Source organism: Suncus etruscus, chromosome 8 (assembly GCF_024139225.1).
Source record: "Suncus etruscus isolate mSunEtr1 chromosome 8, mSunEtr1.pri.cur, whole genome shotgun sequence".
Lineage (NCBI taxonomy): Eukaryota > Metazoa > Chordata > Mammalia > Eulipotyphla > Soricidae > Suncus > Suncus etruscus.
Genome location: NC_064855.1, coordinates 61,636,394 through 61,659,648, shown reverse-complemented (window position 1 = coordinate 61,659,648; position 23,255 = coordinate 61,636,394). Strand labels below are relative to the sequence as shown.

Genomic DNA, 23,255 nt, shown 5'->3' with positions numbered 1-23,255 from the left:
CTCCCTACTGCTGTGCTATCGCTCCAGCTCCCTGGTATTGCATTTCTGAAGCAAAATTGCTTTATTCCACTTTACACCTAAGAGACTTAATACCATATTTTGAATTGAGCAGCTTGATTTGAAGTGTTGAAAAAAAACCAATACGAGTATAGAGTATCATTTTGTGGTTTTAATCTATTACCTCCATGTGTCTTCTCTCTTTTTCTCCTCCCCCCTCTTTCTCTTTTGGTTTTTGGGCCACACCCGGTGATGCTCAGGGGTTACTCCCGGCTATGCGCTCAGAAATCGCTCCTGACTTGGGGGACACTGGGAGATCGAACTTCGGTTCATCCTAGGTGTGCAAGGCAAACGCCTTACCACTTGTGCTACCATTTTGGCCCCTCTCTCTCTCTCTCTCTTTTTAATTTAATTCAGTTAACATTTAGTTCTTTCTTTAGAGAGAGATGTTAACTGAAAGAAAAGGTAGTTTGATTATGGGTATGAAAACAGTTTATTTAAAAATATATGTGGATATATATGGAGGCCAGAGCAGTAGTGGGTAGGGTGCTTACCTTGCACACAGCTGACCCGAATTTGATCCCTAGTATTATATATGATTCCCCAAACCTGCCACAATTAATTCCTAACCATAAAGCCAGGAATAAGTTCTCTGGCCCAAAACAAATCCCAAAAAAACAAATCAGCAATGAAAAGAATATGCTGATACATGAAATAGAAGCAAATGAAGCATTTAGATGAAGGGTTTCAAACTCAATTTACCTGGAAGGCAAAGTTGGGGTGAGGCAGGGCCACATAAGGGATTTCACTTACCGAATATTCGCAATAAAAAAACCGCATTAGTAAGAAAAAAAAATCGCAAAATTTCACATTAAATATTTGCATACCCTGAACGGAACTGCTTGGGGTATGCGAATGTTTAATGCGATTTTTTTCTTACTAATCGATTTTTATTGTGATTATTCGGTAAGCAAAATTCCTTTGAGACCCCTGATTTAGATGTTTAAAACACATTCAAGAGTTTGTGCTTCTTTCTGAATTCCCTTGAATCTTATTATTTAAAGTGAATATCTCAGGCTGGAGAGCTAGGACATGAGGCAAAATGAATCACTTGCCTCAAATGGGCTGTGGTAGCTTTGATCCTGGTTTAACTTCTCAGCACAGCACCACATATGGTAACCCCTGAGCACCAAAACAAAACATAAGAATAAATATTTGTGGCCCCAAAGCAACAACAAAAAAAAACAAGTAAAAAGATTGTCTTGGTGCCAGTCTGGTGGCTCACTAGTGCTCTGTGTGTTTTGAGGCTCTGGAATTAATTCTCAACACTAAAAAAATTTAAAGTATCTGGGGCTTAAAGCACAGGTATCTCTGCAAAATACTTTTTAAAAGCAAAGCTAGCAAAAGGCCTTGATTTGGGGACCTGAAAATGGTTGAGCACTTGCATAGGTGCACTCTTGGCTGCTCGGCTATGTGGAACTTCAGTGCACTGGCCAAGAACGGCATCCAAAATATGTGCCCCTACCTTAAGTGAAAGCTGTGACTTCCAGTGAGCACCAGCAGCAAATGTGTGAGACTCTTGTCCCCACAGAAATGCCACCACAAGAAACAAAGGAGGAAGTGTGAAAATAGGGGTGTGCTGGTCTGTCTAGGAACCTCAAATGCATTTTTTCTAAAAACAACAGGGCCTATACACCTAGGACCAGAGTGATAGCATACCAGTTAGGGTGTTTGCCTTGTATATGACTGACTGGGTTTGTTCCCTGGCACCTTGTTGGTCCTGTGAGCCCACCAGCTCTGATCCCTGAGCACAGAGCCAGCAGTCAACTTTGAGCAAAACCAAAATAAAATAAAAAATAGTGGCTAAACCCAGGTAGGAATCTGGGGGGATTCTCCCAATGATGCTTCATTCTGTGCTGTGGGCCTGACCTTTCAAGGCCTTACCTAGAGATTCTTGAAGTCCATGCAGTGTTGAGGATTGAACTCGAAGTCAAGGCCTCACACATGCAAGGCACTTGAGCTACTTCCCTGGGTAACCCCATAAAATTCTTAACTACTTAAAGAGGAAATTCTCATCAGAGATGGAAGGGAAAGCATGTATAAGGACGCTTGTTTATGGAGACAGTTTCAAGGTTGCTTGCTATAACAATTCATGATTCTGCTGTGAGAGAAATTGGGGGGGCATTCGGAACCTGTCATAATTCTTCATCTGGCTTTGTATTAATGAGGTAATTTTTGCTGTTCTGCTACAGGTGTGAACATTTTCGATCTATGTTCCAGTCTTACTGGAATGAGGACATGAAGGAGGTGATAGATATAGACCAGTTTTCCTACCCAGTGTACCGTGCCTTCCTCCAGTACCTCTACACAGATACGGTTGATCTGCCACCTGAGGATGCCATAGGTACTGCAGCCATTACTGGGACAGACCAAGCGCCTCCCAAACATGCAGCCTTATGTTCTAGTGGGGTTAAGTTTAGTACTGCAGGCCTACTAGCTTGGACATGATTTTTTTTGTTTTGTTTTGGTTTTTGGGTCACACCTGGCAGTTCTCAGGGGTTACTCCTGCTCTATGCTCAGAAATCGCTCCTGGCAGGCTCGGGAGACCATATGGGATGCCAGGATTCGAACCACCATCCTTCTATATGCAAGGCAAATGCCCTACCTCCATGCTATCTCTCCGGCCCCATGGATATGATATTTTTAAGAGTTTATAAAGGACCAAAATGATAGTACAACAGGTAGGGCATTTGCCTGCATGGGGCTGAACTCAGTTCAATTCCTAGCACCTAGATGGTTCCAGAGCATGACCAGGAGTGATCCCTAGGTGTAGAGCCAGGAATAAGTCTTGATCATTGCCAATGTGGCCCCAAAATAAAGAAAATAAAAACAAAAATACATAATTAAACTTTACAAACAGTCAAACGAAGTTTACTGTTGTTAAATTGAACCTCATTTGTGTGAGACCCCAGGTTCTATTCGTGTCATCAAAAGTAATGTTGCCCTGAATAATTATGGATATAGCTGTTTTTTAATTTTTCAATAAAAAAAACTTCATTTTTTGAGTGTGGAGGGAGAAATTTTGGGGGCCATACCATGCAGGTGTTTAGGGCTGAATTCTGGCTCTGATCTCAGTGATTATGCCTGGTGTCACCCAGTGGACCATATGGGATGCTAGGGAACCAACCAGGTCACTGCTTGGACCCCACTGTATTATCACTATGGCTGACAACGTTTTTTTTTTTTTACTGTGAAATTTCTTTAGTTTTGTATAATATTAAAGTCTGTACTGGGGCTGGTGTGATAGCGCAGTGGTAGGGTGTTTGTTTGCCTTGCATGCAACCAATCCAGGTTAAATTCCTGGCATCCCATATGGTCCCCTGAGCCTTCCAGGAGTGATTTCTGAGCACAGACCCAGGAGTAGCCCCTAAATACTGCTGGGTGTGGCAAAAAAAAGTCTGTACTGCTAACAGCATATCATTTAGAAATAAAATGAGCCAGAAAGTTTCCTTTTTCTATTTTATTATTAAAAAGTTGTATAAATACATGTTATAGGTCTGTTAGGAAAGTCTATTAGGGAGAAAGGAAGTAAAAAGAGAAATTCTTTAATAAAATGTAGAGTGTTATTATTATCTAAGAAAACTTTTCTGGCTCATTTACAGAACTTTGTTCACCAAAATGAAATGCTTATGCTTATAATAAGGAGAAATTGTTGGGAACTTGATTGAACCCTCTACACTTTTCACTTGTAGGTCTCTTGGATTTGGCAACATCTTACTGTGAAAACAGACTGAAAAAACTTTGCCAGCACATCATAAAGCGAGGAATCACTGTGGAGAATGCCTTTTCCTTGTTCTCTGCTGCAGTCAGATATGATGCAGAGGTAACATAAAGCACCAAACAGACACCCTCCCCGTCACGTGCTGCCCTGAGTGTTTCTCTCCCTCTTGCCTCAGACGGCTTCATTTTTGTTTAGGGAATCGGTGAACATGGATCCTTCCAGAATGGAATTTGCTCTTCTTCATCCTCTGCTCACAACTTCCAAGCCGTTTGTCCTTTATTTTCCCTTTCACTACTAAAATAAGAAATTAGGTGATGTTTGTGAGTTGGAAAAATAAAAGTACCAACCATACTTGATTGGACTTATATTTTAGTTTGCGGGTTTATTTCTGAAGGTCAATATATATATAGACCCACTCTATTATGTTTCTATGTTTATTGTGCTATGAAATTGTGTCAGATAATTGTAACTTCTGCTTACTTGTGTGTGAAGAACATACTCTGGATTATTTCTTAGCCCTATCCCCTCACACTGGATTTAAATCCTATGTAGGATTCATAGATAATGAGAGAGTATTATGAATGGACTTTGGGAAGTCTGAAATTTATGTTTATGTGTATTTTTTTAAGAGCCAAGAATTGTAAGTTCCTTGTGACCAAGAACTCTATCATATTCATCTGTGTTCTCTGTAGTATCTAAGAAATAGTAGGCATTGGGTCATGAATGTTGGCTGAAAACTGGTAGGGTGAATTTTACAAATTCATAGAGAAGGAAAAGTAGCCATCATATCTTTGGAGTTCAAGATGTCTAGCTCAGGATAAATGGCATAGTTACCCTTGTTGGTCCTTATTGGTGACTATAAGTTCTTATAGGAATCTTGTCATCCTGTGATGAGACTGAGAACCTGGTGCCAGGGACTTTACAAGAAACTCTTGAAGATACATAGCTGTGGCCCTGGTTTCAAGAATGTCTTGCATATTAGATCATGATGTCTTGTAATTTCAAAATGTATTCTGTTTTTAACCTGAGAGTATTATGATTATAAATAGTTGATAATGTCAAATATAGCTCACTTTCTCTGTGGTTTTTGCAACAATTGGAATGATGAGCTAATCATAAATAGAAATTTGTTTTTTTATTCCCTGCCCTTCCTTTGACAACATGAAGTTGTGTTCTTTTAAATTTTTAGCACAAAGTTTTTTTTTTATTAGAATATTTTTTTCCCTACATCTAGTGGTGCTCAGGGGTCACGCCTGGCTCTGCACTCAGATATCACTCCTGGCAGGCTCGAGGGACCATATGGGATACTGAGGATTGAACCTGAACTGGCCGTGTGCAAGGCAAATGCCTTATCCATAATACTGTCACTGTGGCCTCAAAATGTTGTTTTCTTAAATTTCCTTTCCACCCCATGATATTATTTTAAATTGGACTATGCCTTTTCTCTTGGTTGGTGATTGCTTTTAGAGTGTCCTTTCTTGTTTCTTCAGACTCATCACTACTAATGAATCCTGTGCCCTTGAGTTTAGTATTTTTGCTAAGGTTATTCTTGAGCTTTGCATTTTGCTAAGTCAGGCTATCAGAGGCAGATATTGGCAAAGGCAAATATCTCAGCTCTGGTTGCTGGAAATTACTTCCTGAGTATCAGCTGAAATTTATCTTAGGAAGTTTATCAAGGAAGTTACCTTCTGCTTTTCCTGTACCTGCTGTTCATTTCCCATATTTTTATGTGACATATCTGGGTTCTTTCCCTCCAACTCTATATTGTCTCTTGAAAACACCAGGAGGAATCCCTGAGTACTACCAAGGTGTGACCCCAAAACCAAAAAAAAAAAAAAAAAGTATATAAAGCTGCCTTACTTGAGACCACATATACATGAAACTTTCAGAACTCATTTAGTATGGGCCTGGAAAATACTTGTAAATGAATGAATATAGGTAAACTCCCTATTAGAAAAGTATAATGTACAGAAAAGTAGAAGAGGAAATCTAAGACCAGATTACAAATAGGACATATGCAGGGGCTAGCACAGTGGGTAATATAGATGTTGCTGGTAAGGTTGATCCTGGGCGAGTAGAATGCTTATTAAAAAAACCATCCAAAATTGGGGCCGGAGAGATAGCACTGCTGTAGGGCGTCTGCCTTGCATGCAGCTGATACAGGACTGACAGGTTCAAATCCCGGAATCCCACATGGTCCTCCAAGCCTGCCAGGGACAATTTCTAAGCACAGAGCCAGGAGTAACCCGCGTGCTGCCGGCTATGACCCAAAACAAACAAAAAACAAAACAAAACAAAACCCATCCAAGACAGCCGGAGCAGTGGCACATTTGTCTTGTGTGCGCTAGCCTAGGATGGACTGTGGTTCGAAACCCTGGCATTCCATATGTTAAAAGTGGCTTTCTTTTGCATAAGTGCAGTAAAAACTGAGATAAATTTTTATCCTAAATTAGATTTAGAGCAGGGTGGCCTTTCCTAGGAAACATTTGGTCATATCTTTCAACTGAAGTCTTCAGGCCAGTCTTCGGTTTGCCTAATCCTCGAGGGACTTTCTAAGTCTTGGGAAAGTTAAGGCTCCTTTTTCCTCATCTTTTTGTTAGTGACTGTCGTGAGACATAAGACATGAGTTCTTGGTCTTTCTCAAGTACCCAGTTGTTGCTAGGGTGGTGTAAAGCCTGCTCTAGTTTTTTGTTTCCTGGCTGGCAACCAAAGCCTGCTCTGGTTCCGTCCACGCCCTCGTTTGAACACATATTTGGGGGTATGTGGCCAATTTTAGAACAAATGAAACTTAAGCCAATATGACAGATGTTCAGAATTTAGAACCCACCTGCAACATTTGAATTATTGAGTTTCTAGGTCTAATGGATTGGAATTCCTTTCTTTCAATAAGACATCCCATGTTACTGGGTCTGTGCAAAAAAAAGGATATTGCCACAAAATACTATTGGGCACCAGGGGACTAAGGCTAGGTTGTAGTCCACTATTCCTGATTCAGAGGAATAGTAACAACATTCTTTCCTGAGAAATACATATAAAGAAATATAAAGAAATAAATTTATTTCCCAAGTCTGTTGAGCAAGTTCAAGGTAGGTTGATTTTTGAAGGACTACTTCAGCTAATGAGGTAGTCTGTTGGTTGAGAGTAGTCAGAGAGGAAATGAAAGTGTCAATGATTTCCTGTAGCTACTGGGCGGAGACATGGGCTAAGATTAGTGTCTGAGTCAGGCCCACTAAGAAAAAACCAATTAGTGTGTTCTTTCCAGTTGTGAGTGGCAGTCCACTGTGCTGCATGAGGGGGGCATGGGAGACACCAGATGTCCATGATGTTGCATGAGAGGGTGATGGGGGCAGGCACACCAGATGTAGATGGCAGGTCTCTTATTCTGGTGATGCAAGGCTGAAAGGGTTTGTGATGGGGGTTTTTGCTCCAGAGTACAAGGGGAGTTGGGCTGCAGAAGTAGTGAGGTTTAATAGGAAAATAACGAATCTGGAATATTGTCAGCAGGAATGAGTAGGGGGAATAGCTTAGGTACAACATAAACAGACCTAAGAATTGACTATAGGGTCCGGAGCAGTGGTGCAAGCAGTAAGGCATCTGCCTTGTCCGTGCTAGCCTAGGATGGACTGAGGTTCAATCTCCCAGCGTTCCATATGGTCCCCCAAGCCAGAAGTGATTTCTGAGTGCATAGTCAGGAGTAACCCCTGAGCGTCAATGGGTGTGGCCCAAAAACAAAACAAAACAAACGAAAATAAAAAGAATTACTACAATTGGCCACCACACATACACACATGCACATACAGAGTTGATCGATTCAATTTGTTACAGCTATTATATTGGCTGTCTAGGGTGGTAGGGATGAGTTTCTAAGAAGTACTGTTTGTGAAGGTAGACTTAGCTGTAAAATCACCATAGGTTAAATTGCACATGCATCATTCTCAAAGCAATCAGCCTTTTCCATATCCTTTTCTCTGAACATATCACAAAGATCTTTTTCAGACTTTTCTGAACAGAAACATTGGAATATTTCTGCTGACATAATTAATTTGAAAATAAGGGCCGGAGCGGTGGCGCTCGAGGTAAGGCATACACATAAACAGATCTAAGAATTGACTATAGGGTCCAGAGCAGTGGTGCAAGCAGTAAGGCATCTGCCTTGCAAGCGCTAGCCTTGGATGGACTGCAGTTCGATCCCCCAGCATCCCATATGGTTCCCAAGCCAGGAGCGATTTCTGAGCTCATAGCCAGGAGTAATCCCTGAGCGTCAATGGGTGTGGCCCAAAAACAAAACAAACAAAAAAACCCAAAAGATAATGAATTTGAAAATAAGTTGCTACATGTTCTTACACTGGGCACCTTAACATGAATTTAGAGTATCAGGCACTGCAATGAGTCTAGAAGTATTCAAGTTCCTTTTTCATAGATTTTTCTGAGTAAAATCTTTAGAAAGTTTGGGACATAGAACAGAAGGAGACCTGTTCACAGTAGAACAAACAGTTTAATCAGCAACAAAATGACAGATGTACAGAGGATCAAGAGAGTAACCTAGAGGAAAGTTAAAAAGGAAGGTGTTCATTCTTGTCCCAAAACTGACATATCGCTACAGGACAAGAATGCCATTATTTGGGGATAACCAAGGTGCTGGAGGTTCTAAGAGCAGCTTCTCTTCTTAGGGTTAGTTCTCACATTTGATTTCATGTTGAAAGAGCTAGAGGCCTTTGGGTCTTGAAGAATTTGACTTCTGACCAGGCATAGTAGGACCCATAGTTTCTTGGTGGGGCTGCCATCTGTGGAAATAATAAGCCTAGCCTTTTCCTTGGAGATTACCAGCTATCCATTCATTGTTGATTTTCACCCAGATAGGTGAATTGACTATTTTTTGAGTCTACGCGTCTTCTTGAAAATGTCGTTTTGTAGTTGTATGGGGCTTGCCATGCAGTAATTTTAAGAAATTTAATGAAAATTATGTTCTGGATAAATCAAGCAGCGGCATACCCCTTTTCTTTTTTTAATAATTGAGTTTTTGTTTGTTTTTTTGGTTTTTGGGTCACACCCGGCAGTGCTCAGGGGTTACTCCTGGCTTCACACTCAGAAATCACTCCTGACAGGCTCAGGAGACCATATGGGATGCTGGGATTTGAACTGATGACCTTCTGTATGAAAGGCAAACGCCTTACCTCCATGCTATCTCTCTGGCCCCTAATAATTGAGTTTTGAGGGCATGTTCAACAATGCCTTGTCCCTGAGGATTATAGGAAATACCAGTTATGTGTTTGATATGCCATTCAGGACAGAGCAGTTGAAAGGTTTTACTGGTGTAGACTGGGCCATTGTCAGTTTTGATGGTATGGGGAACACCCATGATAGAAAAACATTGTAACAAAAAGGAATGGCTTTGGCTCTTTCAGAAGTCATAGAGACAGCCTATATAAAAACAAGAATAAGTGTCAACAACTTTGAAGAAAAGTTTGTTTGGAAAAAGGTTAACATGTATAATGTTCATTTGTCATTAATTCATTTGTCTTAAGACCTCAGTGTTTAGCTCCAGCCACATGAGGAGTACAGTGTTAAGGACATGCAGTACAATTTGCCTGGCTTATCTTAAGGGATGTGATAATGTACATGAAGGCAGTACATTTTTATGTAGGCATTTTTTATGTAGGCCTGATGCTCTTCTACAGGAGAAATAAAAACAGGCACTACTAGGCAACCAGTTTTGTCTTTTTGAGCCATTGGCCAGGAGAGACCAGAATAAGATCTGATATGAATGATGAAATGGGTTTAAAGCATTTTCGTAAAATAGTTATAATTTCTGAAGTAATTCCTGAATAACTTTTGTTATGGACATTTAGGGATGCAATGACAATTCCAAGGAAAAAGCCACCCACATAGGCTGAGTCACTCACCATGTTAGGGAGGCCTGACACATGGGAGAGTAGATAAATTAAAGTGGCAAGTTCCACTTGTTGGGCAGAATTGTAGTTGGTAAACACTGTTGTGATCAGAGAAAGGCCAACAATCCCCTTTCCTTGTGGATGAACCATCAATGTAATACATCTGAGTGTTAGGAATAGGGGAGGAATGAATGATAGAAGAGATTACAAAGAGAGTCCTTTTGAAAAAGATGCCAAACTTTTCCAGCTGGATAGTGGAAAGACATTTCTCCTGAGAAGTCAACCAAACCTCTTTGAAGAACATCACTGAGGGGCAAAATGGATTTAATTTTATTTTTTTAGGTATGGTTAGGACAATGACATGAGATTCATAGGCCAGTAAAGCATGCACTTGCAGTCTCCTTTTAATTATAAGGTTGACTATTAACTCCAAGTATGGCACAAGGATACAAGGTTATTGTATAAATAAAGCCATTCTAATGGGCCAGATAACTGAGCACTTGCTGCTGTGGGGACCTGGGTATAGCAAAGAGCAACAACCATACTTTTTATCCAGGAACAAATCGTGAAATATAGGAATTTTGGAGCCAGGCTATAAAGAAATTTCAATTCTTGGGGAGTTGTTGGTGGGTGTGAAAAAAAATTTTCAATTCTCTCTGAGACTCAGAGGTTAATAGCGTTGGGCTATCCAGGCTTAATCCCCTTCAAGGATAAGGAACACGTTACTGAGCTTTGAGTTGGGAATGCTGAAGGAGGGGCTGTTACCTCTAATAGTAATATGGGTAGTGTAGTGAGACGTTCTTTGGGAGTTGGGTTGAGGCTAGGTTATCCACAGTTCCCAAAAGGGAAAGGGATATCCTATACAAAACATACAGGGAACTGCAAAGACTGCTAGGGGATTAGTACTACCAAAACCTCCACTCCTAGGCATAACAAAAGGAAGATGAGGAGCTGGGTAATGTGCTCTCCTTTTTCAAAAGCCGGATTATTTCCCCAGCATAAGCAGAGTCTATTGCCCCAACATGAAGTGATTCCCTTAAGAGTCAGACTGCATCTCCTTAGAGTAGGCTGAGAGTGCCTGGCAGGATAGGCCCTTTTTTCTAGATTTTAATTTGTAGGGACACTCGGCAGGTGCTGTTGTAACTGGAGTCAAGACAGGAAATATCCAAGGTAGCAGTCTCGGTGGTAGGTTACGGCAAATCTATTGATTGTAGCTCTATAGCCAAGTTTCGGGATGAGTGGGTGTAGTCAGGAGTGTCCCAATTTTGTGGAGCCTGCAGTTGGCCCCTCACACATTTTCCCAAAAAAGGATTATTGGGTGGCTGTCTCAAGAGGGGCAGGGTCAGGAGGAGTCCAACATTTCCCTGTGGAAATGGCCCAATTCACCACAACTAAAACATCTACCTGAGTTAGTGAGGCCTGGGACTGGCCCCTCCTTTAGTTTCTCAAAATAGGATTACCAGAGGCATAGTGACAATCTCTTGCCCAGTGGTTTCCCTGCTGCACCTCAGACCCTGGTGGTGCTCTTGAATGGGTGGGGTTGGGAAAGGCTCTATCTCTGTGGAGTTGGCCCAATTCTTGAGCTTGCCTCTGCCATGCATAGGCCACCATGCATCCACACGTGCCTGATGTTTAAGATGGAGGCTGATTATCCTCCAGAAGGATGTGGAAGGAAAGGCAGAGCTCTTGAGACCTAGGTGAAATACGGATTGTAAGGGTTTTAACTGTAAGCTACTCTCAGGACTATCTCTATGGGGGGGGGGGGGAATGATTGGGGAGAGGAGGAGAGCATTTCTACTGAGTTGTTTTCAGACTCTTGAGTCTGAAGAGGTGGTAGCTGGCTCATCATATATCTTCATCTGATGTACTGGAGGTTAAGTCATACTTTGTAGATGAGAGTCTCTTGATTTGATGCCAGTAGGAATGGTAAATTATTGACCCTGGGAAGACTTTTAGATTGAGAACATGTTATCCTCCTTCTTCGGGCCTGAGTCAGGAGAATCTCTAGAGAGCCTGACACATATAGTCCAGAGTGTAAAATGCAGGCAAGTGTACCAGAGCAACATGGTGTAGCATGGTGTGTGTGTGTGTTGCCATCCCAGTAAAGGGCATGATAAAGGGCATGGTGCTTTCAGTTCGGCCGTAGGGACTGTCATGGTGGAAAACATGTTGTTTTATTTACCATTTTCATCCCTGTGTTGAAGTCTCTATTTTCAGGTCCCTTTTCTGGGTGCCAGATGTAGATAGTGCTGGTGAGGTCAGATTCTGGACATGTAGAGCACTTATAAACCATCCACAAGCCACTTTTGGGGGAAATAACTAACTTTATTTTAGGTGGGAATGGGATATTAAAATGGGTCTCAGCCAGTCAGGTTAGGGAAACATAGGGAGTGAGCTCTGTGTGTTTAGGTAATTAAAAGAGGGTGTGCTTTGTTTTTATTAGGGGATTAGGGAAAACAGTATGTGCTCTATGTGTTTAGTTATAGGTAAGGCACTTGCCTTGCAAACAGCTGACCTCAGCTTCAATCCTTACTATCTCAAATGGCCCCCCAAGAACCGCCAGGAGTAATTCCTGAGTTTAGAGCCAGGAATAACCCTTGAGCATCATCAGATGTGGCCCCAAAATTCAAAATAAAAAGGACATATTTTAAAAAGTCAGAAATAAAAGGCAAAAAAGTAAAAGAATAATTTTCTTAAATATAACTATTTTTATTCTGTTAGTTTTAATACATATAATACACTCTGTTCTAGAACATAGTAACAAAACATTTTACTTTAGGCATCATGATTTATAATAATTAGTGACAGGATTTTAAGCATAAAACATTTCAGCATCATCACCTCCACCAGAGAATTCCTTTTTCTCCACCATCATTCCAGTGTACCCAATCCCCGTTTCCACCTCTGCCCTCCATGGTGGGAAGCTTTCTACTAATGGCCTTTCTTTTTGTCACTGTTAGGCATTTGTTACTCCCCTACTATGTTTCTTTATGTAAATCCCACACATGAGACAGATCATTTTGTGTCCTCCCTTCTCCTTCTGACCTTTCTTGGCATGATACCCTCCAGATCCATGGAAGAGAAATTTGAACATTTTCTTACATCTTTTCTTACAGCCGAGTAATTATTCCATTGTGTAGCTATACCATAGCTTCTACTCATTTATTCTCAGGCATACTTAGATGTTTCCAGATTTTGGCTACTGTAAATAGTGCTGTATTGAACATTCGAGTGCAGATATCTTTTTTTGTTAGTTTGTTTTTTTGTTTTGGGGGACCATATGTGATGCCGGGATTGAACTGAGGTCTGTCTTGGGTCAATTGTGTGCAAGGCAAACGCCCTACCACTGCGCTATCGCTCTGGCCCCCAGATATCTTTTTTTAATAAAGTTTTTGGACCCACTTTATCAATAGACAGGACCTCCTAAGTCAGATTGAAAATAAACTGTTATTTTAGGGTCTTTAGTGATAGCACAGCAGAGGGGGCATTTGCTTTGCAAGCAGCTGACCTGGGTTGGATCCCCATATACCATATGGTATCAAACCTGCCAAGTAATTTTTGAGCGTGGAGCTAGAAGTAACCCCTGAGTGCCTCCTGGCATTGCCCCCCCAAAACCAAAAGAACCAACTGGACAAACACCAAAACTACCTGCTACTTCAATGCTCAACTTGGGGATACCTAATGAATTCTTCATTCTGAGCTGAAATTGGCAGGAAAATGGAAATTACTTGTTTCTTGTGTCCATTATTTTGTGAAAGAATTTTTTTCCTCTATTCTTTCTATTAAGAAGAAAATTTTGGAACAAATATGTGTTGACATATTAGTTGTGAAGGTTTTTGCTTTTGGGCCACGCCCAGTGGCACTCGAGTTACTCCTGGCTCTGCACTCAGAAATTACTTCTGGCAGGCTTGGGAGACCATATGGGATGCTGGAAATTGAATCCAGATTCATTCCAGGTCAGCCACGTGCAAGGCAAGAGCCATACCACTGCTATTGCTCCGGCCCCTATTGTGAAGATATTTTAAAGTAAACTGCTTATTGTGAATTTTTTTTTTTTTTTGTGGTTTTTGGGTCACACCCGGCAGCCCTCAGGGGTTACTCCTGGCTCCATGCTCAGAAATTGCTCCTGGCAGGCACGGGGGACCATATGGGACGCTGGGATTCGAACCGATGACCTCTTGCATGAAAGGCAAACGCCTTACCTCCATGCTATCTCTCCAGCCCCTTATTGTGAATTTTTTGCATTGTGAATATATTATCAAACTTTTTACTAGTTTTAATGAAACAGAAGATTTTGAGAAACATTTAAATATTCCCGCTTTTTGGGGGGAGGGTGTCACACCCAGTGGCACTTGGGGATGACTCCTAGCTCTGAGCTCAGAAATTACTCTTAGCAGGCTCAGGGAACCCTATCGCATGCCAAGGATTCAACACTAGTTGGTTGCATGTAAAACAAAAGCCCATTTCTCCAGCTCCTGTTTTCTGTTTTTGATAAATAACAAAATATCACTCCTCCCTAGAGCTATTTAGCTGCCATTGGATAATGGTACCAAAAGTAGTGCTTTTTATTTTATTTATTTTTGGGGGGCCACACTTGGCAACACTTGGGTTACTCCTGGCTCTGCACTCAGAAATCGCTCCTGGCAGGCTCGGGAACTATATGGGATGCTGGGAATCTAACCCAAGTCCATCCCAGGTCAGCCGCATGCAAGGCAAAAGCCTTATTGCTTTGCTATCTCTCCAGCCCTGAGTAGTGCTTTTTTTTTTTTAGTAATTATGTAAGAGGAAATATTTTATATCTAGTTTAACACTTTATCAAATACAGAGCATTCAAATATAAATTGATCCCACTGAGAGTCTCTTATTAAAGGAAATGAATCATTAGGGCCAGAGAAATAATACAGTAGGTAAGTCACTTGACTTGCATGCTGCTAGCCCAGCTTCTATCTCTGGTATCCCTTATAATCTCCAAGCACCAAGCACCACTGGGAGTGATTCCTGATGGATATCTTTGAGCATCACCAGGAGTGCCCCCCCCCAAAAAAAAAAACCAAGCAAACAAAATATCCAGAGATCATGCTAATATTTTAAATTCTTTTGAAGGATCTTGAAAACAAAATTTTAGCAGTAGCTGACTATTATCCATGTGTTATCTTTTGTTGTATTCATTAGATTGAAAGGGACATATTGTAGATAGAGAGGGACTTAAGAATAAGGAAGTATTTGTTTCTTTGCATTGAAAGAACAGAAAAGGAGCTTATGTCTGTATGTTTGAGGAGGGCTTTTTCCATGCACTTAAAACATAACGAAAGACGCTATCCCAGGCCCCTTCCTAGGATCAGCGCAAAGACCAGGACCGCCAACCACAGAAGACGGATTAAAACGACACTGAGGGAACAGAACTTCTAGAACCACTAAGAAAGACATAATCATAAATTCAACTCCTTGACTCGTACAGATACCACCCAGGGCGGAGCAGAAGTCTTCCATACACCACAAAAGCACCAAGGGGAGAGTAAATGAACCTGAAAGGAGTCTATAGTTAATCCCATGACAATATACTTCAAGGGTGGAGAAACCTTAATAAGGGAATTATTCCCTTAGTCCCTTAGGGACTAAGGGATTTATTCCCTTAATAAGGGAATAACAAATTCCCATAGACATCAGAACAAAGAACACCAGAGTTGTTCTTTAGATTTCAGTAGGAAGGTTGTGGTGAGGTGAGGTGAGGTGAGATGGGGCAGAGAGTGGGGGGTACAGAGTTAGGGACTATAGGAAAGGGAATACTAAAGTGTCATAATAGTATTGTAAACTATAGAGTGTTAAGTGGAAAAAAGAAAAAGAAGTGTCTGCCGCAAAGGAAGGCAGGGGAGTGGGAGAGAAACTGGAGACATTGTTGAAGGGAATTAGGCCTGGTAAAGGGATTAGTGTTGGAACATTGTATACTTATGACTCAATCATGAATAACTTTGTAATTAATGATGACTCAAAAAAGAAAGAATAGCTGGGGATGAAATAATGTTTGAGTGTAAATAGAAATAGTTTCATAGTTCTGGTTTACCATTTTTGAATGTTGGTAGTTGATGACTTCCATTTGCTGATTGAAAAATGTGGTTTTTTTTTTATATATATATTGCTCTCTGGATTGACTCTAGGAGAAATTACTATGGTGCAAGTTGTAGTGAATTTTATTATCTGTGTGTGTTTGTGGCTTAAGAAATGAAGGCATTTTTATTTAGGAAATCATGGCGAGTGAATTCATGTGGTTTTATGATCCTCGGGCTTTTGTTTTCAGTGTGCCACACTTGACTGATTTCATCTCTGTCCCTTTTCCATTTCTTGTAGTTCTCATCCTTAACTCAATTTTAATTACTTTCTGTGACATTTTGAGTTTAGAAAAACATGGATTCAAGTTGTTTTCAGCATTTTTAAAGCCGTGCTTTGAGGATGACTGCGGTCCCAACCCGACTTCCTCCTCTAGATTGAATGTGGGTGTTGATGAGCTGGACTCAGGCTAGGGTATCATTGTCTTTCCCTGTTGTGAGTCAGCGGTTTGTGTTTTTCTGATATGAGGTTTCAGGCCTCAAATATTTCCTTGAGGGATGGGGAGGGATTTGGAGATAAGTAATTCTATCAAAGTCAATTAAAAAGGCCTTTTCTTGTTTCTTTATTTCTGTTGTGTGTGTCCAGGATTTAGAAGAATTCTGCTTTAAGTTTTGCATCAATCATTTGACAGAAGTCACACAGACTGCAGCATTTTGGCAAATGGATGGCCCTCTGCTAAAGGAATTCATTGCTAAAGCCAGTAAATGTGGAGCCTTTAAGAACTGACGCCCAAGGCTGCTGGGGTTTGTGTGAGTGCTCTGGGGCAGGTGATGGTATGTCCTTTGGGCCCCACAAGCTGACATGAGATTCTGCAGGTAACAATCCCATCAGGCTGTTCCTTTCTACATCGTTATGGAAGACTATGTGGAGGCTGTACAGCTTTTCCTGAACCGTTGATTTCTGTTTCCAGATGTGATATTGTAAATGTGACCTTGCTTGCATTTAGCTGGAACATGGTAAAAGCTTGAAAGTTTAGCAGGTCATTCTCAGTTGCTGATTTTGATGAGAGGAACATCTGAACTTGGATTTGTGGCCACTCTCCAGGTTTATGTGGCAACACCCTTTCCATGTACCAGGAGTTGAGCTAGTTGGTGAATTGTGTGGTTGATGTAGGGACCCCACTGGAAAAGTCAAGAGTTTGAAGTTCTGCATTAGTTGTTCATGAATAGCCTTGTTGTAAAGGGATAGTTACAATTGTTTGAAGGCTTTTGTTTTTGTGTTTGTACTTTTTTTAAACTTCATGGTATATCAAAATAATATCCAATTGAGTATGAGTCAGATCTGTTGAAGTGATAATTTATGATATAAATTTCTAGATTAGCCAAGATTTCTCTTAAGACTTAAGAAAAGCACATAGGAGTAGTAAATTAATTATACTCTGTAAAAAGTTGATAAACTTCCTTTGGACAAGTTTTATAAATTAGAATCTCTGTTACCATCTAAAGGTATTTTATGAAGATGAAATTTGAGAACTTATTTAAAATAATAAAGTTGTCTCCTTTCCCTGTATAAATGCTAATCCTAAGAGGAAAATGATGACACATTTAGTATTCCCTTGGCTTCCTGAATCATGGCTGTGAAATAATCAGATTTGATAATTAACTCAAAGAAGTGGTTTTTAAAACCACCTTCCTTATGGAACTTATGAGATTTAGTTAGACCTGATTCCACCTCAAATATCCAATGTCACCAACTTTTGCTTTTCCTATTTTTGTTTTGGGGTATGATATTTAGTGCCATTTAACTTTTTTTTTTTTTTTTTTTGGTTTTTGGGCCACACCCGTTTGACGCTCAGGGGTTACTCCTGGCTATGTGCTCAGAAATCGCCCCTGGCTTGGGGGGGACCATATGGGACGCCGGGGGATCGAACCGCGGTCCTTCCTTGGCTAGCGCTTGCAAGGCAGACACCTTACCTCCAGCGCCACCTACCCGGCCCCGCCATTTAACTTTTTAAAAGAATCAAAGTGATGGTTTTCCTGAAAAGTTCCTATTTAAAATCATCTTTTTGATTTTTTTTTTTATTGCCTTTTTGGTTTTTTGGTCTCGTTCATTTGTTTTTGTTACATTTGTGGTTATGTGATTTGCCTCAAGTTTTATCTGTGTCCATTGAATCTGCTCTGAGAACAAAGTTCTTTTTTTTTTTTTTTTTTTCCTTTTTGGGCCACACCTGGTGATGTTCAGGGGTTACTCCTGGCTTTGCGCTCAGAAATTGCTCCTGGCATGGGGACCATATGGGATGCTGGAGGATCGAATGGAGGTCTGTCCTAGGCTAGCGCAGGCAAGGCAGATGTCTTACCGCTTGCACCACTGCTCCAGCCCCATGAGAACAAAGTTCTTGCACCTCTCTCGGCCCCACAGTGCAGTCTCATCATGCCATCTTCCCTGTTGAATGCCCTATGTCTAGATGGAAAGCCAAATTATAGTTTAGATCCTAATTGGCAAGAAGGATAAAATGCTGTAGTGACTATTTTAAACAAGTTTTTTAAATGTATGATGGGTATCATGAGTTAGGAAGAGAAAGGGAAGAATTAGGGAGGAAGGGCCCAAATTCATGGGCAGGTGATGAAGCACAATGCTGAGCATCCCGGCAGCCCCCTCCTTGCTTTGATCATTTTGCAAATGATTGAAGCCCAGAGAATTATTTGTTAGAATTAATATTGCAGCAAGGTAAAATTTTTCCTATGTTGATAAATGCACATTAATTTATTATTAACTACAATGGGTAGTATTTGTAACAATCACTGTAGGTATATAATTGTCACAAACAAGAACTTCATTATGTTTACTATTGCTGTTACTTGAAACAATAACTTCCCTCCAGCACAAATAAAAATAGTAAAACCATTTTTATAGATCATTCATTCAGATATTTACTGAGTTCCTATTGTAGGTGAAAACCATTTCTCATGTTAAATAGATGACTAATTAGTGTATGAATGTAGTGAAGAAAATAGGAGTAAGTCCTATAAGAAGTAATTAACTTTTTTTTAAATACTCTTATTTTTCTACTTGGTTTTGTTAATCATATCAGGAGATAAAAATTATTCTTTGAATTGCTTTTTTTTTTCAGCTGATGTAATAAAGGCCAAAGTATTAATATTTCTCAAAATAGCCCAAATGTTATGTTGAACTTTTTCCTTTTTGTGACGCTGGGGATTGAACCCAGGGTTTCACATGCAAAGTCATGCACTGGACCACTGAGCTACATCCCTGGCCTTACTCTTGAACTTCTTACTGGAATAATGTTTGATACTGTAGAACAGAGGCTGTATTTATGTAATGTTTAGGATGACATATTAATAAAATAATCTGTTACAACAAGCATGTACTGTTGTTTTTTTCCCCTTCCCTCGATTCAGTAATATGCACAGTAATATGCATCCTTTTTAAGAGAAAGGAAATTATGACATGCAGTAGTTGGAGGAACATAAAGACATTCTTCTCAGTGAAACAAATGGTCATAGAGGACGATGCTATGTGAATCCAATTACTTGAGCTACTTAGAGCAGCATTTCCCAACTGGGTCCCATAGGACTATTCCAGTGGACTATTCCAGTCCTGGGATATTCCAAGGGGCCATATGTGAAACTGTTTAAATGGGGGAACATGCTACAAAAACTAGGGACAAGCCAGTAGGACAGGGGTTGAAAGAGTCTGTGTCTGATAGGGATCAGAGAGACAGCACAGCGGTAGGGCATTCACCTTGCATGCAGACAATCCAGGATGGACTTGGGTTTGGTTCCCGGAATCCTATATGGTCCCCCGAGCCTGCTACGATTAATTTCTGAGCCCAGAGCTAGGTGTAACCCCTGAGCACCACGGGGTATGGCCCAAAAACAAATAAAAAAAATTCCACCAATATAGAAATTCAAAGAGACAAAGTGAAAAGGTTGTTGCTGGTAACTGGCTGGGAGGAGGAAACAGAATTAATGTTTAATAAAGTTTAGTTTTGCAAGATGAAAGAGTTCTGTGACCAAATGGTAGCAATTGTAAATACTGTGAATGTACTTAAGGTCTCTGTACTGTACAAACTAATCGTGGTTAGTATGGTAAAATTTGTTGTTACAACTATATCTTTGCAGGTTTACAGTACCATGAGCATGTCAAGTGTTTTACACTACACTGTAGAAACCCTTTGTTTTTATTATTACTGAAAGATAATACGATTGAATTGTTACAGTAGGAAGAAAAGGTCTGGATCCTTTGGAGATACCTCTAAATAAAATGAATGATATACTTATCCTCAAAAAAATATAAATTTCTAGGAGAGGGCCAGAATGATAGCACAGTGGTAGGGTGTTTGCCTTGCACATGGCCGACCCTGGACAGACCCAGGTTAAATACTCAGCATCCCATATGGTCTCCAGAGCCTGCTAGTAGTGATTTCTGAGCCTAGAGCCAGGAGTAACCTGAGTTCTGTTGGGTGTTGCTCCCTGCCCTCAAATGTTCTAGAAGAGAGGAGGCAGACTAGGCATTAACTGTAAGTTTAACAGCTTCTCATCATAGTGAACTTGTTTGAAGAGATTTCTGCAGTATAAGGAATACTAACATTAATATTACTTTTGCTTCCTTCCCCAAATAATAGTGATAGAAGTAGAGGTTTAAGAGGGGAGGTGAACAAGTATCCAGAGCCTACCATATGTTTGTTTGACTATAAATGGAGGAAAATATGCCAGAATCCATTAGGAAGAAATACTGGCAAAGGGGTAAAAATATGCTTGAAAATATTTCTTTCCCAAGGCATTAAGCATTTGGCCCTGCACTGCCCATCCATTTTCTTTATTAGTTTGTACCATAAGGTATGTGGGATTAGGATCAGATGACACCATCTGATTATAGTTTTTCAACAGTGATAGCTGAACTGCAAGCCGGATGTTTTTGCCCAATGTTTGCCTCTTATGAGACATTACTTCTATGCCTGTTTACCAAGTGTGAGCAACATTAAAATGTGAAATAAAATGGGAGACAAAGCTTTCATCTAAATAAGTGTCTTGAGATCTTTAGATATTACTCAGAGAAGCTTTGCTGTTGGATATACTAGGGAAGGAAGGTGGTTTTCAGGTAATCATTTAGACAAGGGAAAATACCTTTAAAATTTTTTCCTGGCAGGCTCGATGGACCATTTGGGATGACCAGGATAAAACCCAGGTCTAACCTGGGTCAGCCACCTGCAAGGCAAACGCCCTACTGCTGTGCTATCACTCTGGACCCATATGTCAAAAAAATTTTAAGTGCCTCAGGTAATCAGAAATTTGGGAACTACCCAGATTGCAAAAGATTATGAATTAGAGACTGATAAACATTAGAATTGTAATGTAAGATCTTCATAATGTTAGATACGAAATCTGAATTGAATATTGCTGAGAAAAAATACCAGTTATATTGTTGCATATTTCCACTTATGTTCTTTCTTTTTTTGGTTTTTGGGCCACACCCAGTGACGCTCAGGGGTTACTCCTGGTATGTGCTTAGAAATCGCTTCTGGCTGCACGCCAGGAGTTCGGTCCCTTGCACGAGTTCGGTCCCTTGCACTGGCATGTGGTGAGCACTGGGCTGGACAGCTATCCAGAGAACCCCCGGATTGCCAGTCAGTCCGGGGGCCCAGACTCCCCCACGCCAGAGGGTCTCCATGGCCTGATCTGGAAACCTGGGCCTTGGGGGATGGGATGGGGTGAAGCAAAACTCCGCCCCGATCCATTCATTCACAAGCAACTGAGGCAGAGCTGGGCCTGGAGAAGCTGCACGCCAGGAATTTGGTCCCTTGCACAGGCATGTGGTGAGCACTGGGCTGGACAGCTAGCCAAAGAACCCCCCGACAGCTAGCCAAAGCAGATTTATCTCAACCTTTTTCAAAAGCGCGCGGGCGCAAATGGATTTGTTATCTCCCCCTTATTTAAACCTGTTTACCCTCAGTTTTTAACTCGTTAGGCACCAAGACCAACCTCCTTCCCAACAGACCACCATCCAGCTCCTCAATGAAAGACACCCTCCTTCCCCCCCAAGCCAGGGGCGATTTCTGAGCACATAGCCAGGAGTAACCCCTGAGCGTCAAACGGGTGTGGCCCAAAAACCAAAAAAAAAAAAAAAAAAAAAAAAAAAAGACACCCTCTTGATCCCTCATCTTGTGTCTCAGCAAGAAACCACAACCAATAAGCCTCTTGATTCAAGCTTGTGACCCCTCTCACCCTCTTCAAATCGTGGACCATTGCATGATACCGGATTCAGCTGCAGTAAAACCCCTAGCTCAAAGACACTATAGGACTCTGAAATGCCTCAAATCATATATTAAACTCTAGACAAAAGTCTGTGATACGAAAAAGTACCTTGGCTTTCGCTCCCCACAAGAATATGTCAGAAGACCTAATTGGGAGGCCTATATTGCCTACATTAGCTTAATACCTTTTTTAAAAATGTATCTTAAGATATGTATTCCTAAACATATAGATAGCCTCCCCAATCACTTTTTCTTTCAAATACCTTTTCTTCCTTTTTCTTCTCAATTTCCTTTTTTTATATATATCTCAATTTTATCTATATAATCTATTTTTTTATATATATTATCTCTACCCTCACCAATTTTGGTGCTGCTTGGTCAAAAACCAAGAAAACGTCTTGCCTGGGATAAAAGCACATCCTGTACGTGTGGTCTGTCATCCTTACCTGGAATAGCACCAGCAATACAAAAGGACACCACACAGTTTTGTATAGGCACAGTAAATAAGGGGAATCTTAGACTCAGATACAAGATCTTATCTTCTAGGATAAGAACTCACACTTTTTTTTTTTTTTGGGTTTTTGGTTTTTGGGCCACACCCGGCGGTGCTCAGGGGTTACTCCTGGCTGTCTGCTCAGAAATAGCTCCTGGCAGGCACCGGGGACCATTAAACTCACACTTTTTATACAAGGGTGCCTCCCATCCTGGAGGTATGTCATGTGGATACAACTCAGTCTCCACGAGATTGGACAGTGTTAGTTCATTCTCAAATCCCAGATACCAGACGTAGAACTGAAACACACCCATGCAACAACACCAGGAACTAAGCTGCATTGGGAGATATACTTGTGCCAGTGTTAATATGACAAGGACAGCAAGGGAATGAAAACTTGACCTAAGACCAGGAGGTCCTATCACATCACCTAACACTAAGTGGAAATCAGAAGAAGTATTGTCCTTTGAACTATGAAAAATAAGAGCACTAACTACAGAAAACTGACTTTGACAACTGTGACTGAACAGAACCTACCTGGAGACCATTAAGGAAAACCCTACCCTAGGTTATAGCCCAGGTCTTTTACAAAAATCAAGACTTCTTAGTACAGAGGCCCAATTCTGACAACAGAGACTGAGCAGAACCATTGAAACCATAATTTCCTAGACTTCAGCTTAGGGAATGAGCAAAAACATGGAGCACATGATACAGAAAACTGGACGCACCAACTCTATCCTAGGCCCTGTCCTAGGACCTGCACAAATACCAAGA

At 40.8% G+C, this 23,255-nt stretch overlaps 1 protein-coding gene across 1 annotated transcript in view; it reads left to right on the top strand.

Moving 5' to 3' along the window:
* Nucleotides 1-17,081, top strand: part of RCBTB1 (RCC1 and BTB domain containing protein 1) — a 60,756-nt gene extending 43,675 nt beyond the window's left edge. Inside the window, exons 10-12 of the mRNA XM_049778788.1 lie at nt 2,250-2,401; nt 3,750-3,880; nt 16,360-17,081. Of these exons, the coding sequence (XP_049634745.1) occupies nt 2,250-2,401; nt 3,750-3,880; nt 16,360-16,500 (424 nt within the window). The 3' untranslated portion in view covers nt 16,501-17,081. The remainder of the gene's footprint in view (nt 1-2,249; nt 2,402-3,749; nt 3,881-16,359) is intronic.
* Nucleotides 17,082-23,255: the final 6,174 nt, after the last annotated feature.